Source organism: Microtus pennsylvanicus, chromosome 14, assembly GCF_037038515.1.
Source record: "Microtus pennsylvanicus isolate mMicPen1 chromosome 14, mMicPen1.hap1, whole genome shotgun sequence".
In the NCBI taxonomy this organism is placed as follows: Eukaryota; Metazoa; Chordata; class Mammalia; order Rodentia; family Cricetidae; genus Microtus; species Microtus pennsylvanicus.
The window spans coordinates 17092885-17108999 of NC_134592.1; the positions used below are offsets into that span (position 1 = coordinate 17092885).

The 16115-nt window shown below is 47.2% G+C and overlaps 1 protein-coding gene across 2 annotated transcripts in view; it reads right to left on the reverse strand.

Annotated features, from left to right (window-relative positions):
* Positions 1-1303: 1303 nt before the first annotated feature.
* Positions 1304-16115, reverse strand: part of Dglucy (D-glutamate cyclase) — a 76675-nt gene continuing 61863 nt past the window's right edge. For both annotated transcript variants that reach the window (XM_075948047.1, XM_075948045.1), the window contains exons 12-13: positions 8855-9006; positions 1304-2240 (exon numbers count right to left, since the gene is read on the reverse strand). In XM_075948047.1, coding sequence (XP_075804162.1) covers positions 2091-2240; positions 8855-9006 — 302 coding nt within the window. In that variant the 3' untranslated portion in view covers positions 1304-2090. The remainder of the gene's footprint in view (positions 2241-8854; positions 9007-16115) is intronic.

The window sequence follows — 16115 nt, forward strand, 5'->3', positions numbered from 1 at the left end:
GAAGCTACATGATGTCATCTACCTTGCCCCAAGGACCACATTCCTCTGTTTCTGTACTTCTGGCAAGAGCATCACATCTCTGATGTAGAGAATACACAAGTTGGTAAGAGGCCATACATTCTCCATCCTGTCGAGAGAGCAATGAACTGCATGGAGAGGCCAGTGGAAGTCATGTGTAACAGGCAGGAAGTAGTAGATGCAAGGGGCTGGGCCAACTTGGGCTTGGCATGCAAGGGGAGACAAGAAATGAACTCAGGGGGATGCCTTTCCTAGCTAAGCAACAGGGTGTCAGCTGTGCAGAGGACATCAGGGACTAAGGAGCTGACCCACTTGGAAAGAGCGTGCTACCTCAGCGAACCAGCCCCACCAGCTTGCTTGTGAGTGTGTCCTGTTTCTCAGAATCCCTCTCCACAGCATCCTGGAAAGCCCACAGATTCTGTTTGCCTAGCAATGGCTGGAGCCAGGTCTGTATCCCACCCTGGGTGACACCACAGTTCCCTTCAGGTCATCTCTTGTTCTCCTGTCACTGACTTTTCAGGTGGTAGCCATCACAGACATGAACACAGACCTTCCTCCTAAGAGCAGACATGATTAGGACAAGGTCTGAGTGGGAAATTACGGTGTGGGATGGAATAACTTTAAAGCCAGGTTCTGGAAAGCCAAGCACCAAAAGTCCTTGGTTGTGAAGGGGTCTCCCCTGCCCTCCTTTGAACCTCACCTCAGCTGTAGGTGCATCTGCATGCAGGGGATGGCATTTGGGTTCCCCACTCCGAGTCTACGAGCCCTCTCTACCTTCTCTGAACTTAATTGGGTCTTAGCCTTTTCCCCCAATTAGCCCAATCACTTCCCCATACAATTCTTCCACAGCGAGCATAACTAATAACGAGTCTGTTCTTCAGCTTGCTCAGTGCTGGAGTAGAATTCTGGTATTACTATTGTAAAAGTCAAATTCACAAACATATTCCCCAAAACACGAATCCTAAGGTTGTTGGCAACCTTTCCATGGTGATGGCAGTTTCTCTTGTAGCTGTCTTTGATTTTAATTGTTCGGTATCCTCTTGATTAGAGTCCCTTGTGGTGTGGAATTTGTTGTGAACAAAAATGATAACTCAAAGAGACCTGGGCAGCAAGGCTGCAGAGCCAAGGTGTGTTCTCTGGGCTGTGAGGTCTCAGGTGGAGAACTGGCCCTCATTTTGAGTGTCTCCCATAAGCACAGGTTTGGACCATGAAGACATGAACCCTGCAGGCAAGAACCCTGGCTAGAATAGCAAATGGAGAGCAGACACTAAAGTTCACACTGAAGTTGCTTCTCTCTTTACATTTACGCTTTATTGGAGTGTAACATCTATACTACGTGTTCCTTCTTCACAGTGAATGCCCCTAAAGAACCGTACCAGACATGTTTAAGGAAATGAAACAACATTTAGTAGGCTCAGATCCCACACAAGTTGTCATCCTGATGTCAGGATGAAGCATATAACGGGGTATGGTCAGTGGCTCAGTTTCTGCTTTTGCTGAGAGTGTCGGGCTGGAGGTTGTGAAAGATCAGGATGAGCTCTGAGGTTTGCCTGAGCCCTGAGGAGGTCTGGCTCGCCTTTGAGCTCTACTGGCAAATATGGATTTCTTCCCACACAAAGAAAGCATAGAATCTGGCTAGGGTTGTGTAAGAAGGAGTGAATAGAACTGAGGGACAATGGGTGTGATGCCCGGAGGGACCTTGTGGGAGATCCCCTTCAAACAGTAAATGGAATACTGTTAGGAAAAGAACGCATTTCAAAGGTATACACATTTTGTTAGTCATGGTGAGGACAAAGTCCCAGTGTTTTAACCCAACACTCCATGTGTGGGTGTGGGCACTCCAGCCTCTCTTTATTAGCCCAGGTCACGGCAATGCCTGTTCTTATGCTCTGCCCTGCAGTTAACTGTTGACAAGTTATTTCTTAAGTAGCAGGCAGAAAGATTCTCAGAGCAGACACAAGGGTGGCTTGAAGAAGCCAGGATGAGGGGTGGTTAGAGCAATGGCTCTGGTACTCCTGCCTAGACACAAGCTGACCGCTGGGTAGGAAGCTGGCACACAGACAGCGCGCTGGTCACTTGTGCTTTGTGGTGGCATCCACCAGCTTCTGGATCATCTCATCATGAACACCGGAGAAAGGCAGCCCGTCTACTTCCATGCCCACAATGCCTGAGATTCCACTCCGGACTTGGTTCTGCACCAGGATGCTCAACATTTTTTCTTCCTGGGAGGGGAAAAAGGGAGATAAAGAAGAGATAAAAGTCATGTGGGGGAAGGAAGAAAGGATTGCATGAATCTCTAAGTAGAGGAAGAGCTTTGGATTGAGATCTCTCCATCTTTCTCTGTCTCTGTCTCTCTGTATTTCTCTCTGTCTCTCTCCCTGCCTCTGTCTCTTCCTCTCTCCTTTTTCTTTATTTTTTTCTTCTTCCTCCTCTTTTTTTAAAACAGGGTCTCTGTAACCCTGGCTGTCCTGGAACTCACTACACAGACCAGGCTGGCCTCAAACTCATAGAGAGCCACCTACCTCTGCCTTCCAAGTGCTGGCGTTAAAGGCATGAGACACCACACCCGGGAATGTGCCTCTTTTTAAAAAGTAAAATTTGGGGTGAAAATATTAACTTACTGGAAAACTCCTTATGAAAATCCAAATCGAAAGCTTGATGTGATGGCTCACACTTGTCATCCTAATTCTGGCAAGGCTGAGGCAGGAGGATTACAGTGCGTTTAAGACCAGCCTGGATTAAGCACTGAGCTCCAGGTCAGCCTGGGCTACAGAGTGAGACCCTGTCTCAAACAAAAGCAAAGGATTTAAACGGGTCAGCTGTTTCTTTGGGCTCTTATCGTCACGTGACTGTATTTCACACCCTGGCTGAGGCCTGCGTAGTCCTAACACATACCCGAGGTGCAATCCTCCCACCAACCCAGTCCCTAGGCATGCCGTGGGTGAGCTCCATGGGTCTGCTTGTGGCTGAAGGCTCTCCTGACAGGCTACTGTTATCCTCCTGAGGGGTGTGTGTGTGTCCTGGTCTGCTTTCTATTGCTGTGATAAACACCATGACTAAGAGCAATGTAGTGGAGGAAAGGGTTTGTTTCTGCTTACAGCTCTCAGGTCACGCTCCATCACTGAGGGGAGTCTCAGGACAGGAACTCAAGGCAGGAATCTGGAGGCCGGAACTGAGGCAGAGGCCTTGGAGGAGTGCTGCTTAGCAGTTTGCTCCCTATGGCTTGCTCAGCCTGCTTTCTTATACAACTCAGGACCACCTGTCCAGAGATGGTACCACCATATTGGCCAGGCCCTCGTACATCAATCATCAATGAAGAAAATGTCCCACAGGCTTTCCTACAGTCCAGTCTTATGGAAACATTTTCTCAGATGACCCTAGCTTGTGTCATGTTGACCACCCTCAGGAAAAAATCTAACAAGCACAACACTAAATTCTGCTGCTGCCACCCCCATTTTCCACCATGGGCATGGGAGCAGTTAGAGGGAGAAGAGCCATGGAGAAAATGCAGCTGGTCCCCAAGAGGACTTTGAGGTCACAGAGATCTGATATGGCAGTGTCTAACAGCTCTGTGTCTTGGAAATCTCTTCTGTAAGATGGGGGCATTGTTGATTGTTGAAATAGGAGCAGCTGGGCTGTGTCCCGCCACCCAGCCGCCCGCATGGCTAGCTTTATACCCGAAATAATTACACGGAAACTGCCTGGCCCGTTAGTTCTAGCCTCTTATTGGCTAGCTCTTACATATCGATCTAACCCATTTCTAATATCCCTGTAACACCACGAGGTGTCTTACCAGGAAAGATCTTAACCTGTGTCTGTGTCCGGTAGGAGAATCATGGCGACTCCTTGACTCAGCTTCTTTCTCCCAGCATTCTGTTCTGTTTACTCCGCCTACCTAATTTTATGTCCTATTAAAGGGCCAAGGCAGTCTCTTTAACCAATGAAATTAACACAAGCCAGAAGACTCTCCCCCATCAGTTGATACTGGTGGCAGCATGCCCTCAGAAGCTGTTGTGAGGATCCAAATGAGATATTGGTGGTAAAGCACCCAATGTGGCCCTTAGCACACAGTAAGGATGATCTGGTTGCCAAACTACAGTGCAGAAAGCCCAGAGCTTGCTCTCCTTAACTCACTTGCTGGTTAAGGGGTAGGGGTTGGTCCACCTCTTTTCCTTTCCCTCCAAAAATAAGGTCCCCAAGAACTAACTGTCTAAGTCACGATCGTGGCTGTCCCTGATGAAGGCCACAGGCAGGAAGGGTCAAATCAAACACCTTCTCTCTCCTTCCTCCACCAACAAGAAGGAACCGAAGAGACGGAGAGCGGAAATGCAGACATCAAAGGCTGCCACCTTCCTGGTGAGGCGGTGGCCATCCCCTCTCCATCAGTTTTCCTGAGCACCTGCTGTGACAGTCTCTGACCCAGGGATTCACCGGTAAGTTGACAGGTTCGAGCCCCCAAGGTGGTCCCAAGCTAGATGAGTGAGCAGGGACTCACAGTATATAGAATCACAGCACAGAGAACACTGAACTCGGTTTACTAAGGGGCCCCAGGGAATGCTTTCTGGGAAATTACTACTATAGACTGAAGCTTTGTAACCCTTCAAATTCACAGCTCCCAATACTTCAAATAATATTTGAAGATGGAGTCTTGGGGGGTAATAAGGTCATGAGGGTGGAGCTCCCATGATAAGACTAGCACCTTTATAAAAAGACGAGGGACCACATGCTTCCTTGTCTCTACCACATGAGGATACAGTGAGAGACCAGTCATCTATACGCCAGGAAGAGCATCTCCACCAAGGCACCGACTCCACTGGAATTATGGTTTTCGTCTCTTTAAGAGACAAGCCACGCCCACTCCCGGCGACCCCTGCCCTCCTCCCGCCATCTTAGATCTCTCACTGTCCCCTCTGGGCACGCGCGGGGATCTTGCAGTATTTTTAATAACTGGCATCTTAGTGTTGGACTTCCCTGCTTCTAGAACCGTGAAACTAAGAGCTAGCTGGTGAGGTCTCCCAATTTATGGTGTTTTGTTCTAGCAACCTGCACTGAGACACAGGGCAATTGACTGACATTCGAGGAAATTAGAGAGGTGAGCCGCGTCAACAGCCTTGCGGACACGCACCCCAAACTTCAAATACTTGTGACAGGGAGCCGGGGAGACGGCCCAGGCAGTACAGTGCTTGCCATATAAACATGAGACTCCCGTCCTCAGCACTCACGGAAGAGTCGGAAGGCAGAGACAGGAAATCCCTGGGACTTGCTGCCCACCCATTCTGGCCTAATTGGTGAGCTCCTGATTTAGCAAGAAACCCTGCCTCAGAAAGTAAAGGGTGGAATGATTGAGGAGGACATTTGATGGTAGCCTCCTGCCTCCGCATATATGTGAGTACACATGCAAGTATACCACAGACATGTACACACATGAATATGTATATACGCGCATGCGCGCACGTGCACACGCACATACTGGGGAAATTGTTGGCAGGTGTTTTCTGGAAACTGTCTCCTTGTTCCTGCAGTGGCCTTTCTGTTCTACCCGTGGGTGAAGGCAGATGCTCCCCCTGTGAGAGGGAGGTCCAAGCACATTTCCACACAAGTACTTTGCCAAGAGCCCTGGCTGGGGCTACTAAGCCCCCACAGGCATTTCCCACCCTTTGTTTGGGCTCCATTCTCCCCCTTTTCTCACTCATTACTCATATCCTCTCTTTATGGGGCAACTGCATGTGGCGCCATGGGGCCTTTTCCTCCCAGCACACTGCCTGCCCTCACGGTTCTCATCCTCCGGGGACACGGAAAGGGCTGCGGGCTGCGGTGTCCTCAGGGTGAGTGTGAGGAGCCAACAGGTTAGGAACTGGCTGGCACCCAGCCGCTAAGAGCCACAGGGACCGATTGCCTGGTCCCTAAGAGCTGAGCCAATTGCCACTCCCAGCAGATTTCCGGGAAAGGACCACAAGATCTAAGTGGAGGGGGCAGCTCCTCCCGGCGGCGGCGGGAGCAGAGCTGGAAGCTGCAGAGCTGTCCAGGCTGAGGCGACAGTGAAGCGGGGTAGGGGGACGAAGGACTGTAGCAGGCGCGCCTAGGGGATCACTGCGCCGATGGAGTCAAGGTGGATGGAGATAGAGGTCCCAGTGGGCTTAGAGGCAGGTGGTGACCTGCTAATAATTCTAAAGCATGGTGGGCTGATATGTATGGGGAAAGATGTCATTTTTAAACAAGTTGGGTTAAAAAAAATTTAAATGAGTTGCAAAGTCGAGCATACTAAGAGTTCTAAGTACTCAGGCAGTGGAGACAAGGATTGCTTGAGTCAGGATTTCAGACCAAACATAGAGAGAGAGAGACAGAGACAGAGAGAGAGACAGAGAGACAGACAGAGAGACAGAGACAGACAGAGAGACAGAGAGAGAGAGACAGAGAGAGAGAGACACAGAGAGAGAGAGACAGAGAGAGACAGAGACAGACAGAGAGACAGAGACAGACAGAGAGACAGAGAGAGAGAGAGAGAGAGAGAGAGAGAGAGAGAGAGAGAGAGATCCATCTGGGCTCCCATGTCACTCTGCTGTGTTCCCCAAGTTTCTTCCCCAGGGGCCCTGTCTGAGTCCTCCTTGTTTCCCAGAAGGAGCCTGAGCCTGGCCCCCAGGAGCTGCTCAGCAAATGCACTTCTGCTTGCGCCTTAAAAACACACCGTTCCATTTCCTCCTTGAGAACGAGGCATTGTTAATAACCTCTGAAGAACTGGGCATCCGTGCCAAGAGGAGAATTTTCCATCCCTAGAGGGTGAGTGTGAGGCTGTAGGGGTTGGCTGGGTGGGGTTCACACTTTGTATTTGTGTGACTCAGAAATCATGTGGGAGGCTGCCCCCCATGATTTCCAGTCCAGACGCAGGAAGCATCAAGAAAGAACAGAAGGCCCTCTGGGTCCCCCAGGAAGACCGTTGCCCCCATGAAAATGTCACTTGAGTCTCACACCCACCTCTCCCCACCCCATGCCTCAGCATCCTAAGGCCACCCACAGAAAGCCCAGAGTCAGGATCAGAGAGACCCCAGTTCCCACTTCAGCTCTGCCTCTTATTGGGTGGTCTTGGTACTACCTACCAGAGCTCACCATCCCTGTTCTGCAGAAGTAATAATACCAACCCAGGGAGATACTGAATTCAATAGCGGGAGGAAGAGACAGAGAAACAGAGAACAGAAAATACACAAGACAACATGAGAAAAAGAAAAGGGACTACAGGAAAAGAACCCCTAGACATGGAGGTTTGTCGGGAACTGGGGTTCAGGGGCACCAGCTGGGAGACATTACAGTTGTCTGTCCTGTCTTAAACGAATACACTGCCCTAGAAACCGAGCCAGTGACCAACAGGTCTCAAGGTGTAAACACCTCAGAGAACTGGTCTGGAATCCCACTCATCTGGCCTGTTTCAGGCCACCGCCATGAGAAACCAGGAAGACAGGCTTAGCCACTTCCAGGTTGCTCTCTCTGCTTCCTGCTTGTGGTGGAGGATTTGAGATCTCAGCTTCCTGCTGTAGTCCTCATGCCTGTAGCATGATGTAGCATAGCATGTAGCCTCTCCCCCTCCCTCCCCTGGCCACCACCAGCGATGGACTCTTATTCCCCTGGAACTTTAAATCAAAGCAAATACTTTCCTCTGTAAGTTGCCCCATCATGGTGTTTACTCACAGCAACCAAAAAGTAAGACACTCGCCAGGGCTCCGGACCAACTTCCTGTGTCTCAGATTCCGCATGGGGCTACCCAGCAAGAAGCTGATACTTCATCTGTACCCTGGAAACCTGGTCCCACCCCTTCAAGAAGCGCCCACAGTGGAGAGATCTGGGTTTAGAATCAGTGTTAGTGAGCAGGATGACTCCAGGGTAGTTATAGAGACTGAGGGCTGAGGGAGGGATGGCCCATCCAGCTGCCTCCTTACCAGTCAGACTCAGCAAGGAGTTCAGGGCTGGCCACTTCCCAGGTTGCCCATGACATACCCAAGTTTCCTTAAGACATTTAAGGGTTGCTGACCTTCCTTCATCCTGGCCCACAAGATGTGTCTAGATCAGCGTGCGGGGTCTGTTGCACTGCATGTGGGGTTTGGTTTGCCTACCCTGAGGCCCTTAGACAAGCCTATGGTAGGCCCGGAGCTCCTTGCTCAGAGAAACTATGTACAGAGTTGATTTTGAAAGCTGTTTTGGGTTTCTCCCTGTGATCTCGGACTCTGACATCCATCACACCTGAGCCTACAGTCCTCCCTCCAGGAGCAATCTTACACAGCCAGGGTCCAACTGAACCAGGGTCATGCCCTTCCCCCCGGAATGTGCCCCGCCCCCATCCAGTGGATTCCTTCCAGTCTACATCCACCCACAGGACTCTTTCCCCACCTGATCCGCCCCCCCCCCCCAGCATGTGTGCTACCCGAGATGCTTCAGTGGCCTCACTGAGCTGTCAGTTCTGTGAAGAGAGCAGAAAGGATCCCCACCCCCACTCTTGACCACAACCCAGATGATGGCTTCCATTCAGTACCGAATGGACCCACTTTGCAGACAAAACCTCATCTCTGAAGGGGAAAGAAACTTGCTGAAAGTCAAACTAGGAAGGAAGGGGTGCTCCAAACAGGTCTTATGTAGGACCCAGGACCAGAAGGAGATCAAAGGGTTGTGTTATTTTGTCTTCCAGACTGATCCAGCAGAGAGACAGTCCCTCAAACATACTTTTGCCTTTGACTTCATGGGTAGCATGGTGGTTGATGTGGTCATATGGTTTGGAACTCAGACCTACTTAATTCGCATCAAACAAGAAAGCTGCCTCTGGGCCAGTGGCCTGCTACAATGTATCTATTACCTTAGCGACAGATGGCAGGGCCCGAGTCCAGCTCTGCTCCCCAGCTACCCTGGAAGGCCCAGTCGCCCTCCTCAGGTAGCGTTCATGGACGTCACATGAGTTTAGAATGTATAGTGCACAGGCCAGGGCATAGCCTCCCCAGTTAGAAACACCTAGAATGCAAAAGAAAAGAAACCATCATAGAACTGTAGAGATCCTGTGGTCCACCGGCTGCCTCCAAGCAACAGAAGCCATCTCAAGTCATCAACATGGACAGGAGACACTGGGGTCACCTGGGGACTTGCTACACATTCTTGGGCTCCAGTTCAAACCTCCTGAATATGATTTATGTGGGATTGTTGGGGAGCAGGTGAGTTTTAGTGAGCCCCATAGGTAAGTTTGGTTCAAGCTGGAGTTTGGGGGCTATTGCTTGAAGTTATATCCTGCTAATGACTGTTAGAGGCACTGCACCTAGAAAGCCGTTCCAGAATTCCCCACAGTAAAGAACTGTCCCAAGCACTGATTCCATCCCTTAGGGTACACAGAAGCCTGTCCCCTGGGGGATTAGCGGGCAGTCCATCACGTGAGGTTTGGTCACTCCTTTATGTCTTGAAGAGCATTCCTAAGTCATCCTCAGACTTCCTTTCCTAGTCTGTCAGCCAGGCCCCAGGGCTCATTCCCTGGGCTAGAGATGATTTCATTCACTCTGCTCTGACACCTTCTTGAGTTCTCCATCCTGTCAAAGACTGATGGAGGTCCGTTTAACTCTAGATGCTGTGCCATCATTAAGGAAGAGGGGGTGGTAAGGCATCTGGCTGCCAAGCTCGATGACCTGACTCCAGTCCCTATGCGGAGGAAGGAGAGAAGTGACTCCTGCAAGTTGACCTCTGACTTTTACGCACACACACATGCGCGCGCATGCACACAACATAGCACACTAAATGATTATTTCTTTTAAAGAAAGAGGATCATCAAATTGAAGGGAGAAGTGTGCACATAGCCAGCCTCAGGGGAAGATAATCAATCAATGAGATACTTCCAAAGGATTATGGGAGCATGGAAGAGAAACCAGCTATTCTGATTGGTTCGGCAAAGATTCACAGAAAAGAGACATACAATGTGGATACTATGGTAGAATTTAGCTGGAGACAGTGGAGCTATGGGGTGGGAGAAGCTCACCCAGTGAGCACGAAGGGACACAGCCACCCCGACCAACGAAGACTAGACAATAACTATGAGATTGTGTGTCGATGATCCTAAGATAGCTTTTTGCTACATATGCATATCTGAAATTGGCACATGCCTGTGGTCATAGCTGACAGTTATCATTGGCAGGCTCTTTAGTGCTACACAAAATAGTGGTGACTTGAGTCATCAATGGTACTCTCAAGGGAAAAGAATATCTTGCTTTGGTTGAATATTTCAGTCTGCTGTCCTTTTGCATATTGTGTGACATAGCTCTGAGAGTCCTTAAAACAAGCCCTGATGAGACATAGTGTCATTATCATTATGTGAGCAACGTAGAAACACAGCCACTTAGACACAGAGGGGTAAATGTCACACAGCAAGTAAGCTGGGGACTGTGATGTAACAGGCTGTTCCCTCCAGAGCCCACATTCCTTTTCTTTTAAAAATTATTTTTAAGTGTTTAATTGTGCTAAAATCTGCATGATATAGCCGGGCAGTGGTGATGCACACGTTTAATCCCAGCACTTGGGAGGCAGAGGCAGGAGGATCTCTGTGAGTTTGAAGCCAGCCTGGTCTACAAGAGCTAGTTCTAGGACAGGCTCAAAGCTACAGAGAAACCCTGTCTCGAAACACAATAAACAAAAACCAACAAATCTGCATGACATGCATGTGAGAAAAGTGAATGACTCCTTCACATTCTTACATCAGACACGGAGAGTCATGTGACCGCCGAGGGCATGGGTGCCTTTCTCTGCCAGGACTCTAACAGTTCTGCTGTAGCAGATACCTCACCCGAGGTGTGTTCAATCTAATTGAGTTCTGATGCTACGGACCGTGACTATGCCAGGTTCCATGAACTGGCCTGGGGTCTCATCTCCTAGACTGCCTCTTCCCCACTTGATGGCAGTGACTTAGCCCCAGATGACTTACCTTAGCCTCTGACTGACTGTACTATACATACGTGTGTGTATGTGTATCACACACACACATACACACACACACCAGGGTTCCCGAAAGCTCTCGCTGGATGGAATTAATTTGCTTCAACAGCCACAGGGGAAAACACACTGTTTTATTACAGAGGATGCTATGAAAGATCCAGATGAAGAGCTAAACGGGCTAGGCACCCAGCAAGGGGCCTGGAGCTCACCCTGGATACTCAGCCCACCAGAAACAGCATCTGTCTGTCTACTTGGGAGCGCTCTGAACTCTGTCCTTTTTGACTTTGGTGAAGGTCTATGTTAACAGAGAGGGTGGGAACCCAGCAAGGCTGGCTTCTTTGGGCTCTTCTTGACCTCTCTGTGCAATATCCTTCTTCCTGGGTAGGGAGGAGGATTCCTCTGAATTGAGTCTGGTCCTATGACCTATCAGACAAGGGCTGATCGGAGAATTTCTTTGTGGCTGACTAAAAGTGGGAGAAGATTCTCACTTGAGGAAGGAGAAATTCTTGTTTCTCTGATCTGCCTTGGAGAGGGAGTTATCTGAACCCAGATCCATGGATGAAAACAAGCAAATTACCTATCTGTCTCTCTGTCCGTCAGTCTGTCCATTCATCCGTCTGTCTATCATCTATCGACCTCCCTTTCTAACTTCCAATCTACTTTTCTATCTGTCTGTCTGTCTGTCTATCATCTAAAAATATCACACTAGAATTCACCACTTTAGCCATCTTTAAGAATATAGTAATAGTGTTAAAAATATTCCTATCTCTCTTTCATCTGTCTATTATGTCTATCTAAAATATCTATGTAGTGTGTTTCAGACCAGTCAGGGCTACACAGTAAGACCTTTGTTAGGTGGGGAGACAAAAGATATCTAAGAATTGTGTTCACCAACGTAACCATCTTTAAAGGTGCAGTTATATAGTGTTAAGTATCTATCGATCTATGTATCCAAAATATCATCATTTGTGAGAATACAGATGAGCGGAGTTGAGCATATTCTCATGGTACAATTCCAGAGCTCATCCCCAGTCTCTGCGCAAATGCGGAAAATAAAACCATGTTTCAGAAGCTGTAAGAAAGGAAAAGGCGAATTTAAGATCTTTGTTCACTGGTTTAAAATGATATAGGATGGTTATGCACTGAGGGTGACGTTGACATGCAAGCTGAAACTGCTGACTGTGTTACAGTGGTGACACAGCACATTTCTGCCTGAGTCCGTCACCCTGTACCACCTCCTTCTTAAGAGTGCCTTCGGTCTTACTATGACATCATCTTTCCAAGTAATGAAATGTAAAACCCATGCTATATTTAAGCAACAGCGGTCGCCATGGTCCCTGGATCATAGGGTACATGGTAGGAGCTGGGAGAGATGAGCCGGGGACCGTGAAAGGCAGCTAATTTAAGCCCCTGCGCTGGGGGCCCCGTGTGGTGAGCACACTGTAAACGCTGATCTCCTAGTCCCTAGAAACCACTGATCTTTTCACTGTCTCCGTAATTTTACGTTTTCCAGCACATCATATAGCTGGGTTCAGATCCCACAGCCTTTTTAAACTGGCTCACTCATTTAATAATACGCTCTTAAAGTTCTCTGTGTCTTTTGTGGTTTGGAGGTGGAGGTCAGAGGATCTATACTACATACGTGAATGAATGAAGGGAAAGATGGAAAGAAAAGAGAAAAGGAGAAAGTGCGTTAACCATTGGCATGCATCTCTTCCTACCATATCCTGACGGCCTGACGGCCTGTACAGTGTGACCCATGGCCTCGCAGTCCCCCTGCCATGCCTTCTGTGCCACAATCCATAGCCCCTCCAGCTGCGGCCGAAGCAATTCCTCCCCCTCACCCCCCCAAATTCCTTCCGTCAGGGATTTTGTAGCAGCAGTGGAAAGGCAGTCACTACAGCACCCGTGAAATAGCTTCCAGGGGTGCTCATTCATTTTGCACTGACTTTTGGTCATGCTGGGAGAACTAGCATCCTGACACTGTGGAGTCTTCGAATCCATGAACATGGGATAGCTCTGCATTTATTTAGTTCTTATTTGCTATCCTCTACCAAGGTTTTATAAGTTTCCTTATATCAATAGTAATTACATGTTGCTAGCCTTATATTTAAGTGCTGCATTTTGGGAAGTGCTAACGTAAATAGCAACGTGTTTTTAATCTCAAATCCTCTTGCAAACTGGTTGCCTATTGGAAGGAGGTGCTGTCTCCTGAAGGACGGCTGTAATCTATTAATTAGTTCCAGGAGTTTTTTTGTTTGCTTTTTTTCTTTCAGATTTTCCATATGGATGAACATGCCATCTGCAAAGATACTTATTTTCTTTCTTCCCAATCCATATGCTTTTTGTTTCTTCTTCTTTTTGTCTTATTGCACTAACTAGGATTTCTAATAGGATGCTGAAAAACTGGTGAGAAAAGACAGTCCTACCATGCCATTCCTGGCTGGGCTCTTAAAAATATTTTTCTATATTTCTTGCCTTAGCATGTAATTTTTCTTCTTTAGTTTGTCAAAATCAAAAGTTATATGAATTAATTTTTGATTATTGGATCTTCCTTCTTATTTGAAATAAATCCTAACTTGTTAGTGATATGTTTCTTTAATATATTGTTGGGGTCTGTTGTTAACATTTTGATGAATGCTTTTTGGCTTTTTAAAAAATTACATTTATTTGTTCTTTATGTATGAGTGCATGCATATATGCAAGTATATATTTGTGCACTTGTGTGTGTGTGTGCGCACACACACAATATGGGTCTCTAGAATCAAACTAGATCATTTTTTTAAAAGATTTATTTATTTATTATGTATACAACATTCTGCCTCCATGTATGCCCACACACTGGAAGAGGGCGCCAGATCTCATTACAGATGGGTGTGAGCCATCATATGGTTGCTGGGAATTGAACTCAGGACCTCTGGAAGAGCAGCCGGTGCTCTTAACCACTGAGCCATCTCTCCAGCCCCAAACTAGACCATTTTTATATTCATGTTCATGAAGGATATTGAGCTACATACAGCTTTCTTTATGTAGTGCCCTTGCATTGATTTAGGATGATTAGACTCGCATAGTGAATAGAAAGTTTTCCCTTTGGCTCAATCTTCTGGAAGACACTGTAGAAAACTTACAATTTCTTCTGTAAATGTTTTAGAATTCACCAATAGACCCATCCAGGCCTTGTGCTTTCTGTTTTTGAAGAGTATTAATCTATTGGTTCAATTTCCTTAAGGACTATTTCAATTTCTTTCTGTATGTGTTTGTCTTTCAAGAAGTGGATCCATTTTATCTATATTATCAAATCTGTGGGCATATGGTTGTTTCTAATAGTCCTTCCTTATCTTTTCTGTGTGTTCATAGAATCTACAGAGACATCCCTTCTTTCATTTCTGTAGTAATTCACGCTTTTACTCCTGTTAGTCTTAGCCTGGCTAGATTATCAGTTTTATTGATCTTTTCAAAGACTTACCTTTGGTTTTGTTGATTTTATCTATTGATTTTTCTATTTTTCAATTTCTGATCATTTTACTCTTGACTTTCTTCTGCAACATTGGTCGTAATTTGTTCTTCTTTCTACTTCCTTAAGGTGGAAAAGCTAGGATCACTGAAGTCAGTCTTTTCTTATTTTCTAATCTACGCACTCTGTGGTGGCTTGAAGAATGAGTCGTCCCTCATAGTCATCGGCATATAACTGCTTGGTCCTCGTTGGTGGTGCAGTTTGAGGGAGGGGCAGAAGGTGTGTCCTTGTTGGAGGAAGTACATCACTGGGGGTGGCCTTTGAGAGGAAGAAGCCTGGCCTGCTTAGAGGTTGCTCTCTCTACTTTATGCGTGTGGTTCAGGACCTGAGCTCTCGATTTTCTGTTCTTCTTGCTGTCATTCCCCTGTCATAGGAACCCTAATCCTCTTGTGCCACAAGCCAAAATAAACAGTGTCTTCTCTACACTGCTTTGGTCGTGGTGTTTTATCACAGCAATAGACAAGAAACTAATACAGGTGTCAATTATATCTAGTTGATTGATAGCATTATTAGGTTCAGTTGTGTCCTTACAGATTTTATGCCTGCTATTATCTGTCTATTTCTGATAGAGAAATGGTAAAATATCCAGCTATAATAGTTGGCTCATCTATTTTTTTTCCTGCAGATCTTTTCCCCTTGTGTGTGTGTGTGTGTGTGTGTGTGTGTGTGTTGTGTATCCACTCTGGTGTTAGATACATATACACAAAAGATTGTGATATCTTCCTTGTTTATTGACCCTTTTATATTCTGAATGTGCTCTTTCGTTCCTGGTAACTTTCTTTGTTCTGAAGTCTGCTTTCTATTGATTAGTGCATAGCTTTCTTTATCTCTTTCTGTAAAACTACACCGGTTTAGTTCTGCATTTTACTTGCTATGCACTATGGGAACTAGGCTGAAAATTTAAAAGCATACACAGACAGGATCACAGGGACAAGGGACATCCTTGAGACAAGGATGCCAAAAATACCCACTTTATTGTGCTCAGGGGCAGCTTATGTAGGGATCTGGCCACGCCCCAGCTCTCAGGATCAGCTCTCGGGATCTTTCGGCTGCAGACTCATCAGAACCCACTCCCCTACCTGTCAGGCTGCTCAGAGCAGAGAAAAACAAGTTGTTTACAGGAAATTCAGGGTCTGGTGGTCTGCAGTCCCCAGCATCTTTCCTTTCACTCCGTAGAACCAGAGCTGGGTGTCTCCTCTCCCTCACTGGAAGGTGGCCATGGGCCGAACCTGGGTATTTCCCTTCTCCCAGACAAGTATGGCTTTCCTCACACCACAGCAGGCTGAAGTTTCTTTTGAGGCCAGATCTTATTTAGAATAGAGCAAGATGGTAATATTTCTGAACTGTTTCCTTTTTCCTAGGTTCACCACAAATAGGAGAGATTTTCCCGATATTCACTATGAGAACCTAGCTGAGTGTCCAGAAGTAAGTCCTCCCAAATCAAGGTGATCTTTCATATTCTCCTGGCATTGCTTTTGCTTGTTTTGAGTTTTGGGTTTTTGAGACAAAGTCTTGCTATGTAATCTTGGCTGGTTTGGAACCCTGGAACTCACTGTATAGACCAGCTTCAAACACAGAGACTGGCCTACCTGCATCCCCAAAAGTGCTGGGTTAAAGGTGTGCACCCAGCTCCCTGGAG